Source organism: Pseudophryne corroboree, chromosome 4 (assembly GCF_028390025.1).
Source record: "Pseudophryne corroboree isolate aPseCor3 chromosome 4, aPseCor3.hap2, whole genome shotgun sequence".
In the NCBI taxonomy this organism is placed as follows: domain Eukaryota; kingdom Metazoa; phylum Chordata; class Amphibia; order Anura; family Myobatrachidae; genus Pseudophryne; species Pseudophryne corroboree.
In genome coordinates this window covers 694,878,139-694,894,442 of record NC_086447.1, presented here as the reverse complement: position 1 = coordinate 694,894,442, position 16,304 = coordinate 694,878,139, and the positions used below count along the sequence as shown (strand labels likewise).

The 16,304-nt window shown below is 46.3% G+C and overlaps 1 protein-coding gene across 3 annotated transcripts in view; it reads right to left on the bottom strand.

Annotated features, from left to right (window-relative positions):
- Window positions 1-6,673: 6,673 nt before the first annotated feature.
- The window catches only part of VIT (vitrin), a 293,710-nt gene continuing 284,079 nt past the window's right edge, over window positions 6,674-16,304 (bottom strand). For all 3 annotated transcript variants that reach the window (XM_063917916.1, XM_063917914.1, XM_063917915.1), the window contains 2 exons: window positions 9,160-9,673; window positions 6,674-8,259 (listed from right to left, as the gene is read on the bottom strand). In XM_063917916.1, the coding sequence (XP_063773986.1) occupies window positions 8,081-8,259; window positions 9,160-9,673 (693 nt within the window). In that variant the 3' untranslated portion in view covers window positions 6,674-8,080. The remainder of the gene's footprint in view (window positions 8,260-9,159; window positions 9,674-16,304) is intronic.

The following is a 16,304-nucleotide window of genomic DNA, read 5'->3' as shown; positions in this document are numbered from 1 at the left end:
GTGTCGGTTGCGATGCCTGACCTTCCCAACACTGGACGTGAAGAGCATGCGCCTTCCACCATTTGCACGCCCCCTGCAAGTGCTGGAAGGAGCACCCGCAGTCCAGTTCCTGATAGTCAGATTGAAGATGTCAGTGTTGAAGTACACCAGGATGAGGAGGATATGGGTGTTGCTGGCGCTGGGGAGGAAATTGACAAGGAGGATTCTGATGGTGAGGTGGTTTGTTTAAGTCAGGCACCCGGGGAGACACCTGTTGTCCGTGGGAGGAATAGGGCCGTTGACATGCCTGGTGAAAATACCAAAAAAATCAGCTCTTCGGTGTGGAAGTATTTCACCAGAAATGCGGACAACATTTGTCAAGCCGTGTGTTGCCTTTGTCAAGCTGTAATAAGTAGGGGTAAGGACGTTAACCACCTCGGAACATCCTCCCTTATACGTCACCTGCAGCGCATTCATAATAAGTCAGTGACAAGTTCAAAAACTTTGGGCGACAGCGGAAGCAGTCCACTGACCAGTAAATCCCTTCCTCTTGTAACCAAGCTCACGCAAACCACCCCACCAACTCCCTCAGTGTCAATTTCCTCCTTCCCCAGGAATGCCAATAGTCCTGCATGCCATGTCACTGGCAATTCTGACGAGTCCTCTCCTGCCTGGGATTCCTCCGATGCATCCTTGCGTGTAACGCCTACTGCTGCTGGCGCTGCTGTTGTTGCTGCTGGGAGTCGATGGTCATCCCAGAGGGGAAGTCGTAAGCCCACTTTTACTACTTCCACCAAGCAATTGACTGTCCAACAGTCCTTTGCGAGGAAGATGAAATATTACAGCAGTCATCCTGTTGCAAAGCGGATAACTGAGGCCTTGACAACTATGTTGGTGTTAGACGTGCGTCCGGTATCCGCCGTTAGTTCACAGGGAACTAGACAATTTCTTGAGGCAGTGTGCCCCCGTTACCAAATACCATCTAGGTTCCACTTCTCTAGGCAGGCGATACCGAGAATGTACACGGACGTCAGAAAAAGACTCACCAGTGTCCTAAAAAATGCAGTTGTACCCAATGTCCACTTAACCACGGACATGTGGACAAGTGGAGCAGGGCAGGGTCAGGACTATATGACTGTGACAGCCCACTGGGTAGATGTATGGACTCCCGCCGCAAGAACAGCAGCGGCGGCACCAGTAGCAGCATCTCGCAAACGCCAACTCTTTCCTAGGCAGGCTACGCTTTGTATCACCGGTTTCCAGAATACGCACACAGCTGAAAACCTCTTACGGCAACTGAGGAAGATCATCGCGGAATGGCTTACCCCAATTGGACTCTCCTGTGGATTTGTGGCATCGGACAACGCCAGCAATATTGTGTGTGCATTAAATATGGGCAAATTCCAGCACGTCCCATGTTTTGCACATACCTTGAATTTGGTGGTGCAGAATTTTTTAAAAAACGACAGGGGCGTGCAAGAGATGCTGTCGGTGGCCAGAAGAATTGCGGGACACTTTCGGCGTACAGGCACCACGTACAGAAGACTGGAGCACCACCAAAAACGCCTGAACCTGCCCTGCCATCATCTGAAGCAAGAAGTGGTAACGAGGTGGAATTCAACCCTCTATATGCTTCAGAGGTTGGAGGAGCAGCAAAAGGCCATTCAAGCCTATACAATTGAGCACGATATAGGAGGTGGAATGTACCTGTCTCAAGCGCAGTGGAGAATGATTTCAACGTTGTGCAAGGTTCTGCAACCTTTTGAACTTGCCACACGTGAAGTCAGTTCAGACACTGCCAGCCTGAGTCAGGTCATTCCCCTCATCAGGCTTTTGCAGAAGAAGCTGGAGGCATTGAAGGAGGAGCTAAAAGGGAGCGATTCCGCTAGGCATGTGGGACTTGTGGATGGAGCCCTTAATTCGCTTAACAAGGATTCACGGGTGGTCAATCTGTTGAAATCAGAGCACTACATTTTGGCCACCGTGCTCGATCCTAGATTTAAAACCTACCTTGGATCTCTCTTTCCGGCAGACACAAGTCTGCAGAGGTTCAAAGACCTGCTGGTGACAAAATTGTCAAATTTAAGCGGAACGCGACCTGTCAACATCTCCTCCTTCACATTCTCCCGCAACGGGGGGTGCGAGGAAAAGGCTCAGAATTCCGAGCCCACCCGCTGGCGGTGATGCAGGGCAGTCTGGAGCGACTGCTGATGCTGACATCTGGTCCGGACTGAAGGACCTGACAACGATTACGGACATGTCGTCTACTGTCACTGCATATGATTCTCTCACCATTGAAAGAATGGTGGAGGATTATATGAGTGACCGCATCCAAGTAGGCACGTCAGACAGTCCGTACTTATACTGGCAGGAAAAAGAGGCAATTTGGAGGCCCTTGCACAAACTGGCTTTATTCTACCTAAGTTGCCCTCCCACAAGTGTGTACTCCGAAAGAGTGTTTAGTGCCGCCGCTCACCTTGTCAGCAATCTGCGTACGAGGTTACTTCCAGAAAATGTGGAGAAGATGATGTTCATTAAAATGAATTATAATCAATTCCTCCGTGGAGACATTGACCAGCAGCAATTGCCTCCACAAAGTACACAGGGAGCTGAGATGGTGGATTCCAGTGGGGACGAATTGATAATCTGTGAGGAGCGGGATGTACACGGTGATATATCGGAGGATGATGATGAGGTGGACATCTTGCCTCTGTAGAGCCAGTTTGTGCAAGGAGAGATTAATTGCTTCTTTTTCGGTGGGGGTCCAAACCAACCCGTCATTTCAGTCACAGTCGTGTGGCAGACCCTGTCACTGAAATGATGGGTTGGTTAAAGTGTGCATGTCCTGTTTATACAACATAAGGGTGGGTGGGAGGGCCCAAGGACAATTCCATCTTGCACCTCTTTTTTCTTTCATTTTTATTTGCGTCATGTGCTGTTTGGGGAGTGTTTTTTGGAAGGGCCATCCTGCGTGACACTGCAGTGACACTCCTAGATGGGCCAGGTGTTTGTGTCGGCCACTAGGGTCGCTTATCTTACTCACACAGCTACCTCATTGCGCCTCTTTTTTTCTTCTTTGCGTCATGTGCTGTTTGGGGAGTGTTTTTTGGAAGGGCCATCCTGCGTGACACTGCAGTGCCACTCCTAGATGGGCCAGGTGTTTGTGTCGGCCACTAGGGTCGCTTATCTTACTCACACAGCTACCTCATTGCGCCTCTTTTTTTCTTCTTTGCGTCATGTGCTGTTTGGGGAGTGTTTTTTGGAAGGGCCAGCCTGCGTGACACTGCAGTGCCACTCCTAGATGGGCCAGGTGTTTGTGTCGGCCACTAGGGTCGCTTAGCTTAGTCATCCAGCGACCTCGGTGCAAATTTTAGGACTAAAAATAATATTGTGAGGTGTGAGGTATTCAGAATAGACTGAAAATGAGTGGAAATTATGGTTTTTGAGGTTAATAATACTTTGGGATCAAAATGACCCCCAAATTCTATGATTTAAGCTGTTTTTTAGGGTTTTTTGAAAAAAACACCCGAATCCAAAACACACCCGAATCCGACAAAAAAAATTCGGTGAGGTTTTGCCAAAACGCGGTCGAACCCAAAACACGGCCGCGGAACCGAACCCAAAACCAAAACACAAAACCCGAAAAATTTCAAGTGCACATCCCTATAATACACCTTGGGGTATATTTACTAAGGTCCCGATTTTGACCGAGATGCCGTTTTTTCTTCAAAGTGTCATCTCGGTAATTTACTAAGCAAAAATCTCGGCAGTGATGAGGGCATTCGTAATATTTTGGAAGTCCTAGGAAAAAATCACGAATCAATACACCATCGGTCAAATACGCCTGCAATTTGGTAGAAATCGGGAATTTACTAAAAAGTGCAAAACACAAACACTGCCGACAATAGCCAAACACTGCCGTGATAAAATACAAATCGTGAAAAAGTGCTAAAAAAAAACAGACCTGCTTTTTTATCCCGTGTTTGTATAGGCATGCACGGATCCATGAGATCCGTGCATGTTTTTCAGTGGGAAGGGGGGGGAAATGTTATAAATTTTCAAAAAAAAAATGCGTGGGGTCCCCCCTCCTAAACCAAACCAGCCTCGGGCTCTTTGAGCCGGCCCTGGTTGCAAAAATATGGGAAAAAAATTGACAGGGGTTCCCCCATATTTAAGCAACCAGCACCGGGCTCTGCGCCTGGTCCTGGTTCCAAAAATACGGGGAACAAAAAGAGTAGGGGTCCCCCGTATTTTTGAAACCAGCACCGGGCTCCACTAGATGGACAGATAATGCCACAGCCGGGGGTCACTTTTATACAGTGCCTTGCGGCCGTGGCATCAAATATCCAACTAGTCACCCCTGGCCGGGGTACCCTGGGGGAGTGGGGACCCCTTCAATCAAGGGGTCCCCCCCCCAGCCACCCAAGGGCCAGGGGTGAAGCCCGAGGCTGTCCCCCCATCCAATGGGCTGCGGATGGGAGGCTGATAGCCTTTGTTCAAAGTGATTGATATTGTTTTTAGTAGCAGTACTACAAGGCCCAGCAAGCCTCCCCCGCAAGCTGGTACTTGGAGAACCACAAGTACCAGCGTGCGGCGGAAAAATTGGCCCGCTGGTACCTGTAGTACTACTACTAAAAAAATACCCCAATAAAGACAACACACACACACACACACACACACACACACACACACACACACACACACACACACACACACACACACACACACACACACACACACCTTGAAAGTATAACTTTAATACATACATGCACACCAACATACATACATACTTACCTATGTTCCCACGCAGGTCGGTCCTCTTCTCCAGTAGAATCCATGGTGTACCTGTAGAAAAAATTATACTCACATAATCCATGGTTGAAGGCTCCTCTGCTTGTAATCCTTTTGTAATCCACGTACTTGAAAAAAAAAAAAAACGGACACCCGACCACGAACTGAAAGGGGACCCATGTTTTCACATGGGACCCCTTTCCCCGAATGCCAGAAACCCACTCTGACTGATGTCTAAGTGGGTTTCTTCAGCCAATCAGGGAGCGCCACGTTGTGGCACCCTCCTGATCGGCTGTGTGCTCCTGTACTGTATGACAGGCGGCACACGGCAGTGTTACAATGTAGCGCCTATGCGCTCCATTGTAACCAATGGTGGGAACTTTCAGGTCAGCGGTGAGGTCACTTTCGGTCAACCGCTGACCTGAAAGTTCCCACCATTGGTTACAATGGAGCGCATAGGCGCTACATTGTAACACTGCCGTGTGCCGCCTGTCAGACAGTACATTAGCACACAGCCGATCAGGAGGGTGCCACAACGTGGCGCTCCCTGATTGGCTGAAGAAACCCACTTAGACATCATTCAGAGTGGGTTTCTGGCATTCGGGGAAAGGGATCCCATGTGAAAACATGGGGCCCCTTTCAGTGCGAGGTCGGGTATCCGTTTTTTTATTTTTTCAAGTACGTGGATTACAAAAGGATTACAAGCAGAGGAGCCCTCTACACTGGAGTATGTGAGTATAATTTTTTCTACAAGTACACCATGGATTCTACTGGAGAAGAGGACCGACCTGCGTGGGAACATAGGTAAGTATGTATGTATGTTGGTGTGCATGTATGTATTAAAGTTATACTTTCAAGGTGTGTGTGTGTTGTCTTTATTGGGGTATTTTTTTAGTAGTAGTACTACAGGTACCAGCGGGCCCATTTTTCCACCGCATGCTGGTACTTGTGGTTCTCCAAGTACCAGCTTGCGGGGGAGGCTTGCTGGGCCTTGTAGTACTGCTACTAAAAACAATATCAATCACTTTGAACAAAGGCTATCAGCCTCCCATCCGCAGCCCATTGGATGGGGGGGACAGCCTCGGGCTTCACCCCTGGCCCTTGGGTGGCTGGGGGGGGACCCCTTGATTGAAGGGGTCCCCACTCCCCCAGGGTACCCCGGCCAGGGGTGACTAGTTGGATATTTGATGCCACGGCCGCAAGGCACTGTATAAAAGTGACCCCCGGCTGTGGCATTATCTGTCCAGCTAGTGGAGCCCGGTGCTGGTTTCAAAAATACGGGGGACCCCTACTCTTTTTGTTCCCCGTATTTTTGGAACCAGGACCAGGCGCAGAGCCCGATGCTGGTTGTTTAAATATGGGGGAACCCCTGTCCATTTTTTCCCCATATTTCTGCAACCAGGATCGGCTCAAAGAGCCCGAGGCTGGTTTGCCTTAGGAGGGGGGACCCCACACAATTTTTTTTTTAAGTTTAAACTTTTTTTTTTTTAACAAAGTGCACAATGAAGCCCAGCACGGATCTCTCAGATCCGGCCGAGATTCATTGTATTAAAGTCGGCAGTGTTTTACAAGTCACTCACGTAAAACACTGCCAAAAAAAAACAAATGACATCGACATCGGAAAACCCGAAAATGCAGAATGCGGCAGCTTAGTAAATTAGTCGTAATCAATTCAAAAAGTTGCATATTTACACTTTCGATGTCATTCGTGATTGAACTTTGACCTCAAACGGGAAAATACGAATCTTAGTAAATTTACCCCCTTGTTTCTTGTTACTTGTTACCACTCTACATGGCTACAGATAACCAATATTAGATAATTCAATATCAATGAATTAGTAACGACAGTTTAAGACTGAAATACAAACACAACAAAGGCAGCCTATCCATATTTTTAGGCTTTAATTATAATATTTTTTTTATGATAGTGTGTCCTAAATAGAACTGGAAGTCAGAAAGTAGTTTACAATGTGTGCAGTGTAAAACTTTCTTTTGCCTTTAGATATGTTACTTCTCTTGCAACATATTCAGTATAATAAAAAAAGTATTCTTATATACATGAAACTTTTTGTAAAACTGTACAAATTTAATATTATATATGACATTATTATATATGCATTATATTTTCTGCTTTTTATTAAAGACATTTTAATTACAATATAAAAAAAATCAAGAAACATAACTCATAATCTCTCACTAATTTACCATGGTGATTTTTGTCTCCCCCCCAAAAAAATAATAATATATATTTAATGTGCATTTTATGCAGTTGTACGAATTATATTTAGTTGTTTTAAAAAAATGGTGTCACGTGACCCTATAAGGACCAAATTCAGGACGCTGTGGAATCATCCTAAAAGGCATTCACATAGATAACTTTACAGCCAGCTACATAACGTATCTTTAATTATAATGTAAGAGCGAAAAGGACTTCTTATAATTTGCCAATTGAAAAAAACAATGATACCTATGTAGTGAACTGAAAAATGTTCTGTGTGAATACTTCATTAAAGAAATAGAAGAGGAAAAAGACACTGATGTAACAGCACTCACGCAATGCTCTGGAATCACATTGTAATGTCTTCTAAACACATATGATGTATAATTCTTGGAACCTGACACTAGAGGGCACCATCTCATCATATTAATATAACCCTTTTATAAAATGATGTCATAATTATGAATAGGTTCATTTATAACTTATATAAAAAAAATATTTTCCATCTGCTTTAACAACTGTTGCAACAAGGGGTTGGGTATGCGTTACCGACGGTCAGGGGACCATACCGACGGCGGCATCCCAGTTGCGGAATGGCCGCGGGGGGAGGGGGGGATGGGGCGAGCGCAACAAGCCCCCTTTGAGCGGGAATAGTCCCTGTTGGTCGGCATGCCGACCGGCAGGATTGTAAACGGCCGGGATCTAGGGGTCGGTATTCCGCAACAAGATATGTATGAAACAAGTTTTCCTGGGACCTCAGTTTTCATAATGTGCTATTTACGCTCCAGAGACTATAAGGTCGGCTAATATAATGCACTTAGTCATGAATGGAATATAATGAATATTACATGGTTTCTCCTAAGAACTTAAGAATCTGCGACTGTGATATAATATCGTACTCTCAGTGCAGACATAGGCTGCAACACACAGCTGGAAAGCAAACACTGGTCTGCAATGGATCAGGTCACCACCATGCCTGTGTTTAAAAAGAGACTTCTCTAAATCAACATATAAATCACTGTAGTTGTTGGTATATTCATTGCCAGAAACCCTGTTATCCATGCAGTATTGAACAAGCTAAGCCAACACGTTTTAGTTTCGTGGTTGAGAATTATACTCTGTACAAATGTTCTGGATAATCTTCCCAACAAACTTATAGAGACTGTCAAATTCATCCACGAAAAATGAATGGTCTTTATCCGGATCAGTAGCAATGGATTCTAGTTCATCTTGGGCTGCCCAGGCAATACCAACAGCATATGCAATCACCCCTGTGAAACAAAAATATATATATATATATATCAGTTGTTTCAAATATATAAAAAGCTAAATTTAGCAGAAAGTTTAATACCAAATTAGTAGGATATAATCGTAAGATAAAAATCAATAGACCATTAAACCTAAAATGCAAGTTACTTTATATAATAAAAAGAAAATAATAAACAATAATCTGAAATATATATAATACTCTTATATTTGAAATAAGGTCATACCATCCAAAAGTACATTTTAAATGGGGCATTGCATTTTACCATGGGAAAAAGAGGCTCAGTCCAGTGAATATTGGGTACAGCCTAGCTACTGAGACATACCTTGTGGGATCATCTCTATGGCCCCCTTATGTACATGATGTCTAATCGGGATGCGTTTCATTTGCCGGCTGTCGGCATCCCGGCAGTCAGGATACAGATGCCGGAATCCTGACAGCTGACAATGCCGTCACCCGGAATCCCAGATCAACAGAACTATTCCTACTCGTGGGTGTTCACGACACCCATAGAGTGGGAATAGATCCTGTAGCGAGAGGATCGAGTCTCCGAGCCCGCAAGGGGACTCTTTGCGCTCTCCCTGATGCCGCTGTCGGTATATTGACAGCCGACATCCCATCCGCCGGTAAATCATACTGAATCCATCTAATCAGACAGCAATGAAATAAGTGGACAAACAAAAACATACAAAACGTGAACTAAATGGACGTTGTTTAATAACAAAGTTTAAATGGGAAAATTATATGGCAACCAATAAATCCTTTGCTTTCATTATCAAACTTGCTGATTGGTTGCCGAGGGTTAATGTACTATAGATCTGCAACAGGTCAACTTGTTCATCATAATTGTTACTATATTCAATCTAATGAAGAATTTCTACAAAGAATGTTTAAATCCAATTACCATTCCGATGAGCAGCTGCAGCTGGAGCCCGCACGTCATCATATGAACGCCCATCAGTTATTACAATCATGATCTTCCTTTTGTTTGGCTTAGATTTGCTGAACAGTTGGTCAGATGCATAGGTTATGGCTGCTCCTGTGCTCGTGCCTCCACTCCAGTAGCCTATTCTCATGATGGCATTAACCACATCTTGTTTCGTACTGTACTTATCAAAGCCGAACTCCAACCTCTGTTCGTACGTATACTGCACAGCTCCTATTCTTGTGTCTGTGTCTGAAATCTCAAACTCGCTGGTTATATTCGCTATGAACTGTAGAACAGTGCGGAAATTTCCTGTTCCCACACTGCTGGAACCATCAATGATGAAACCAATGTCAGCAGCGTTGAGGCAAGTCTTGCTGCAGACTAATTTGTCAGTTTCACACATACGTTTCACCATAGGGTTTACAATCTTATGGAGGCCAAACCAACTAGGAACATTGATAGAAAAATGACCATTGGTTCTGCAAACAGCCTGCAAAGGAATGATAATTCAGAATTACATTTTAAAGTGTACTACAGTAACAGAATTCACTATGGGGGTAATTCCAAGTTGAACGCAGCAGGAAATTTTTTAGCAGTTGGGCAAAACCATGTGCACTGCAGGGGGGGGCAGATATAACATGTGCAGAGAGAGTTAGATTTGGGGGGGTTATTTTGTTTCTGTGCAGGGTAAATACTGGCTGCTTTATTTTTACACTGCAATTTAGATTGCAGATTGAACTCACCACACCCAAATCTAACTCTCTCTGCACATGTTAAATCTGCCTCCCCTGCAGTGCACATGGTTTTGCCCAACTGCTAACAAAATTCCTGTTGCGGTCAACTTGGAATTACCCCCTATATTCATTAACTTGTATTTGATAAATGAATGTCCAGCAATTTTATATTCACCATCACTATAAAAAATAAGAATTTACTTACCGATAATTCTATTTCTCGGAGTCCGTAGTGGATGCTGGGGTTCCTGAAAGGACCATGGGGAATAGCGGCTCCGCAGGAGACAGGGCACAAAAAGTAAAGCTTTAGGATCAGGTGGTGTGCACTGGCTCCTCCCCCTATGACCCTCCTCCAAGCCTCAGTTAGGATACTGTGCCCGGACGAGCGTACACAATAAGGAAGGATTTTGAATCCCGGGTAAGACTCATACCAGCCACACCAATCACACTGTACAACCTGTGATCTGAACCCAGTTAACAGTATGATAACAGCGGAGCCTCTGAAAAGATGGCTCACAACAATAATAACCCGATTTTTGTAACTATGTACAAGTATTGCAGATAATCCGCACTTGGGATGGGCGCCCAGCATCCACTACGGACTCCGAGAAATAGAATTATCGGTAAGTAAATTCTTATTTTCTCTATCGTCCTAGTGGATGCTGGGGTTCCTGAAAGGACCATGGGGATAATACCAAAGCTCCCAAACGGGCGGGAGAGTGCGGATGACTCTGCAGCACCGAATGAGAGAACGCCAGGTCCTCCTTAGCCAGGGTATCAAATTTGTAGGATTTTACCAACGTGTTTGCCCCTGACTAAATAGCCGCTCGGCAAAGTTGTAAAGCCGAGACCCCTCGGGCAGCCGCCCAAGATAAGCCCACCTTCCTTGTGGAATGGGCATTTACATATTTTGGCTGTGGCAGGCCTGCCACAGAATGTGCAAGCTGAATTGTATTACACATCCAACTAGCAATAGTCTGCTTAGAAGCAAGAGCACCCAGTTTGTTGGGTGCATACAGGATAACAGCAAGTCAGTTTTCCTGACTCCAGCCGTCCTGGAACCTATATTTACAGGGCCCTGACAACATCTAGCAACCTGGAGTCCTCCAAGTCCCTAGTAGGCGCAAGGCACCAAAATAAGCTGGTTCAGGTGAAACACTGACACCACCTTAGGGAGAGAACTGGGGACGAGTCCGCAGCTCTGCCCTGTCCAAATGGACAACCAGATATGGGCTTTTTTGAGAAAAAAACCACCAAATTGACACTCGCCTGGTCCAGGCCAGGGCCAAGAGCATGGTCACTTTTCATGTGAGATGCTTCAAATCCACAGATTTGACTGGTTTTAAACCAATGTGATTTGAGGAATCCCAGAACTACGTTGAGATCCCACAGTGCCACTGGAGGCACAAAAGGGGGTTGTATATGCAATACTCCCTTGACAAACTTCTGGACTTCAGGAACTGAAGCCACTTCTTTCTGGAAGAAAATCGACAGGGCCGAAATTTGAACCTTAATGGACCCCAATTTGAGGCCCATAGACACTCCTGTTTGCAGGAAATGCAGGAATCGACCGAGTTAAAATTTCTTCGTGGGGCCTTTCTGGCCTCACACCACGCAACATATTTTTGCCACATGTGGTGATAATGTTGTGCGGTCACCTCCTTTCTGGCTTTGACCAGGGTAGGAATGACCTCTTCCGGAATGCCTTTTTCCCTTAGGATCCGGCGTTCCACCGCCATGCCGTCAAACGCAGCTGCGGTAAGTCTTGGAACAGACATGGTACTTGCTGAAACAAGTCCCTTCTTAGCGGCAGAGGCCATAAGTCCTCTGTGAGCATCTCTTGAAGTTCCGGGTACCAAGTCCTTCTTGGCCAATCCGGAGCCATGAGTATAGTTCTTACTCCTCTACGTCTTATAAGTCTCAGTACCTTAGGTATGAGAAGCAGAGGATGGAACACATACACCGACTGGTACATCCATGGTGTTACCAGAACGTCCACAGCTATTGCCTGAGGGTCTCTTAACCTGGCGCAATACCTGTCCCGTTTTTTGTTCAGACGGGACGCCATCATGTCCACCTTTGGTATTTCCCAACGGTTTACAATCATGTGGAAAACTTCCTGATGAAGTTTCCATTCTGCCGGGTGGAGGTCGTGCCTGCTGAGGAAGTCTGCTTCCCAGTTTCCATTCCCGGAATGAAACACTGCTGACAGTGCTATCACATGATTTTCCGCCCAGCGAAAAGTCCTTGCAGTTTTTGCCATTGCCCTCCTGCTTCTTGTGCCGCCCTGTCTATTTACGTGGGCGACTGCCGTGATGTTTTTCCCACTGGATCAATACCGGCTGACCTTGAAGCAGAGGTCTTGCTAAGCTTAGAGTATTATAATTTTACCCTTAGCTCCAGTATATTTATGTGGAGAAAAGTCTCCAGACTTGATCACACTCCCTGGAAATTTTTTCCTTGTGTGACTGCTCCCCAGCCTCTCGGGCTGGCCTCCGTGGTCACCAACATCCAATCCTGAATGCCTAATCTGCGGCCCTCTAGAAGATGAGCACTCTGTAACCACCACAGGAGAGACACCCTTGTCCTTGGATATAGGGTTATCCGCTGATGCATCTGAAGATGCGATCCGGACCATTTGTCCAGCAGATCCCACTGAAAAATTCTTGCGTGAAATCTGCCGAATGGAATTGCTTCGTAGGAAGTTACCATCTTTACCAGGACCCTTGTGCAATGATGCACTGATTTTAGGAGGTTCCTGACTCGCTCGGATAACTCCCTGGCTTTCTCTTCCGGGAGAAACACCTTTTTCTGGACTGTGTCCAGAATCATCCCTAGGCACAGCAGACTTGTCGTCGGGATCAGCTGCGATTTTGGAATATTTAGAATCCACCCGTGCTGTTGTAGCAGTATCCGAGATAGTGCTACTCCGACCTCCAACTGTTCCCTGGACTTTGCCCTTATCAGGAGATCGTCCAAGTAAGGGATAATTAAGACGCCTTTTCTTCGAAGAAGAATCATCATTTCGGCCATTACCTTGGTAAAGACCCGGGGTGCCGTGGACAATCCAAACGGCAGCGTCTGAAACTGATAGTGACAGTTCTGTACCACGAACCTGAGGTACCCTTAGTGAGAAGGGCAAATTTTGGACATGGAGGTAAGCATCCCTGATGTCTCGGGACACTATATAGTCCCCTTCTTCCTGGTTCGTTATCACTGCTCTGAGTGACTCCATCTTGATTTGAACCTTTGTAAGTGTTCAAATTTTTTTAGATTTAGAATAGGTCTCACCTAGCCTTCTGGCTTCAGTACCACAATATAATGTGGAATAATACCCCTTTCCTTGTTGTAGGAGGGGTACTTTGATTATCACCTGCTGGGAATACAGCTTGTGAATTGTTTCCAATACTGCCTCCCTGTCGGAGGGAGACGTTGGTAAACCAGACTTCAGGAGCCTGTGAAGGGGAAACGTCTCGACATTCCAATCTGTACCCCTGGGATACTACATGTAGGATCCAGGGGTCCTGTACGGTCCCAGCGTCATGCTGAGAGCTAGGCAGAAGCGGTGGAACGCTTCTGTTCCTGGGAATGGGCTGCCTGCTGCAGTCTTCTTCCCTTTCCTCTATCCCTGGGCAGATATGACTCTTATAGGGACGAAAGGACTGAGGCTGAAAAGACGGTGTCTTTTTCTGCAGAGATGTGACTTAGGGTAAAAACGGTGGATTTTCCAGCAGTTGTCGTGGCCACCAGGTCCGATGGACCGACCCCAAATAACTCCTCTTCCTTTATACGGCAATACACCTTTGTGCCGTTTGGAATCTGCATCACCTGACCACTGTCGTGTCCATAAACATCTTCTGGCAGATATGGACATCGCACTTACTCTTGATGCCAGAGTGCAAATATCCCTCTGTGCATCTCGCATATATAGAAAATGCATCCTTTAAATGCTCTATAGTCAATAAAATACTGTCCCTGTCAAGGGTATCAATATTTTTAGTCAGGGAATCCGACCAAGCCACCCCAGCTCTGCACATCCAGGCTGAGGCGATCGCTGGTCGCAGTATAACACCAGTATGTGTGTATATACTTTTTATGATATTTTCCAGCCTCCTGTCAGCTGGCTCCTTGAGGACGGCCCTATCTATAGACGGTACCGCCACTTGTTTTGATAAGCGTGTGAGCGCCTTATCCACCCTAAGGGGTGTTTCCCAACGCGCCCTAACTTCTGGCGGGAAAGGGTATACCGCCCATAATTTTCTATCGGGGGGAACCCACGCATCATCACACACTTCATTTAATTTATCTGATTCAGGAAAAACTACGGTAGTTTTTTCACATCCCACATAATACCCTCTTTTGTGGTACTTGTAGTATCAGAAATATGTAACACCTCCTTCATTGCCCTTAACGTGTGGCCCTAATAAGGAATACGTTTGTTTATTCACCGTCGACACTGGATTCAGTGTCCGTGTCTGTGTCTGTGTCGACCGACTAAAGTAAACGGGCGTTTTAAAACCCCTGACGGTGTTTCTGAGACGTCTGGACCGGTACTAATTGTTTGTCGGCCGTCTCATGTCGTCAACCGACCTTGCAGCGTGTTGACATTATCACGTAATTCCCTAAATAAGCCATCCATTCCGGTGTCGACTCCCTAGAGAGTGACATCACCATTACAGGCAATTGCTCCGCCTCCTCACCAACATCGTCCTCATACATGTCGACACACACGTACCGACACACAGCACACACACAGGGAATGCTCTGATAGAGGACAGGACCCACTAGCCCTTTGGAGAGACAGAGGGAGAGTTTGCCAGCACACACCAAAAACGCTATAATTATATAGGGACAACCTTATATAAGTGTTTTCCCTTATAGCATCTTTTATATATTTCTAACGCCAAATTAGTGCCCCCTCTCTCTGTTTTAACCCTGTTTCTGGAGTGCAGTGCAGGGGAGAGCCTGGGAGCCTTCCCTCCAGCCTTTCTGTGAGGGAAAATGGCGCTGTGTGCTGAGGAGATAGGCCCCGCCCCTTTTTCGGCGGGCTCGTCTCCCGCTCTTTAATGGATTCTGGCAGGGGTTAAATATCTCCATATAGCCCCCGGAGGCTATATGTGAGGTATTTTTAGCCAAAAAAGGTTTTCATTTGCCTCCCAGGGCGCCCCCCTCCCAGCGCCCTGCACCCTCAGTGACTGCCGTGTGAAGTGTGCTGAGAGGAAATGGCGCACAGCTGCAGTGCTGTGCGCTACCTTAAGAAGACTGAGGAGTCTTCTGCCGCCGATTCTGGACCTCTTCTCGTTTCAGCATCTGCAAGGGGGCCGGCGGCGAGGCTCCGGTGACCATCCAGGCTGTACCTGTGATCGTCCCTCTGGAGCTAATGTCCAGTAGCCAAAGAAGCCAATCCATCCTGCACGCAGGTGAGTTCACTTCTTCTCCCCTAAGTCCCTCGTTGCAGTGATCCTGTTGCCAGCAGGACTCACTGTAAAAAAATAAAAAACCTAAGCTAAACTTTTCTAAGCAGCTCTTTAGGAGAGCCACCTAGATTGCACCCTTCTCGGCCGGGCACAAAAATCTAACTGAGGCTTGGAGGAGGGTCATAGGGGGAGGAGCCAGTGCACACCACCTGATCCTAAAGCTTTACTTTTTGTGCCCTGTCTCCTGCGGAGCCGCTATTCCCCATGGTCCTTTCAGGAACCCCAGCATCCACTAGGACGATAGAGAAATAAATTTTGGTGTGCAAAGAAAATATGGTTCTCCAAAACTTACCATGGGCCAAATGTAATAGGTAACGGGTTTTTTAAAGTGCCAGGTTTTCAATGCGTTAGTAGTTCATTGAGTAATAGACAGCCAATATTACTAACCATGTCTATACACTAGTATTTACATTTGTGCCATCTCTGTAGGTCTGTTGCATAAATAGGGGTGACCGAGCATTGTCCCCACCCATGGCCCCTGCTTCTGGCTAGCAGGCTGTCTGGAATGGCACCCTGCAGTCAATATTACTGAGGCAGTGCCCCCAAAGCATCCTTTGGACACTCTAGGCAGGCAGCCTGCCATATATACAGTGCTGCACATCCCAATGCTTGGCAGCACCGCCCCCTCTGTGCAATGCCGTGATGCACTTAGCGGGCGGGGACAGCACAGGGCAGCATAGAGGCCTATTACTGCACTGCTGATGTGTTTTGATGTGGACATATCTTGAGATATGTGTGACCCAACATACACTTTAGAATGTAAGCTCTCACGAGTGGAGCTCTCTTACCTCATGTCCTTATATTTTTTTTACTTAAATCATCTTTGACGGCACCAAATCCCGCGTTTTTCTGCCACACTGATACTTATATCATTGGCCCTCATTCCGAGTTGATTGCACGCTAGCTGCTT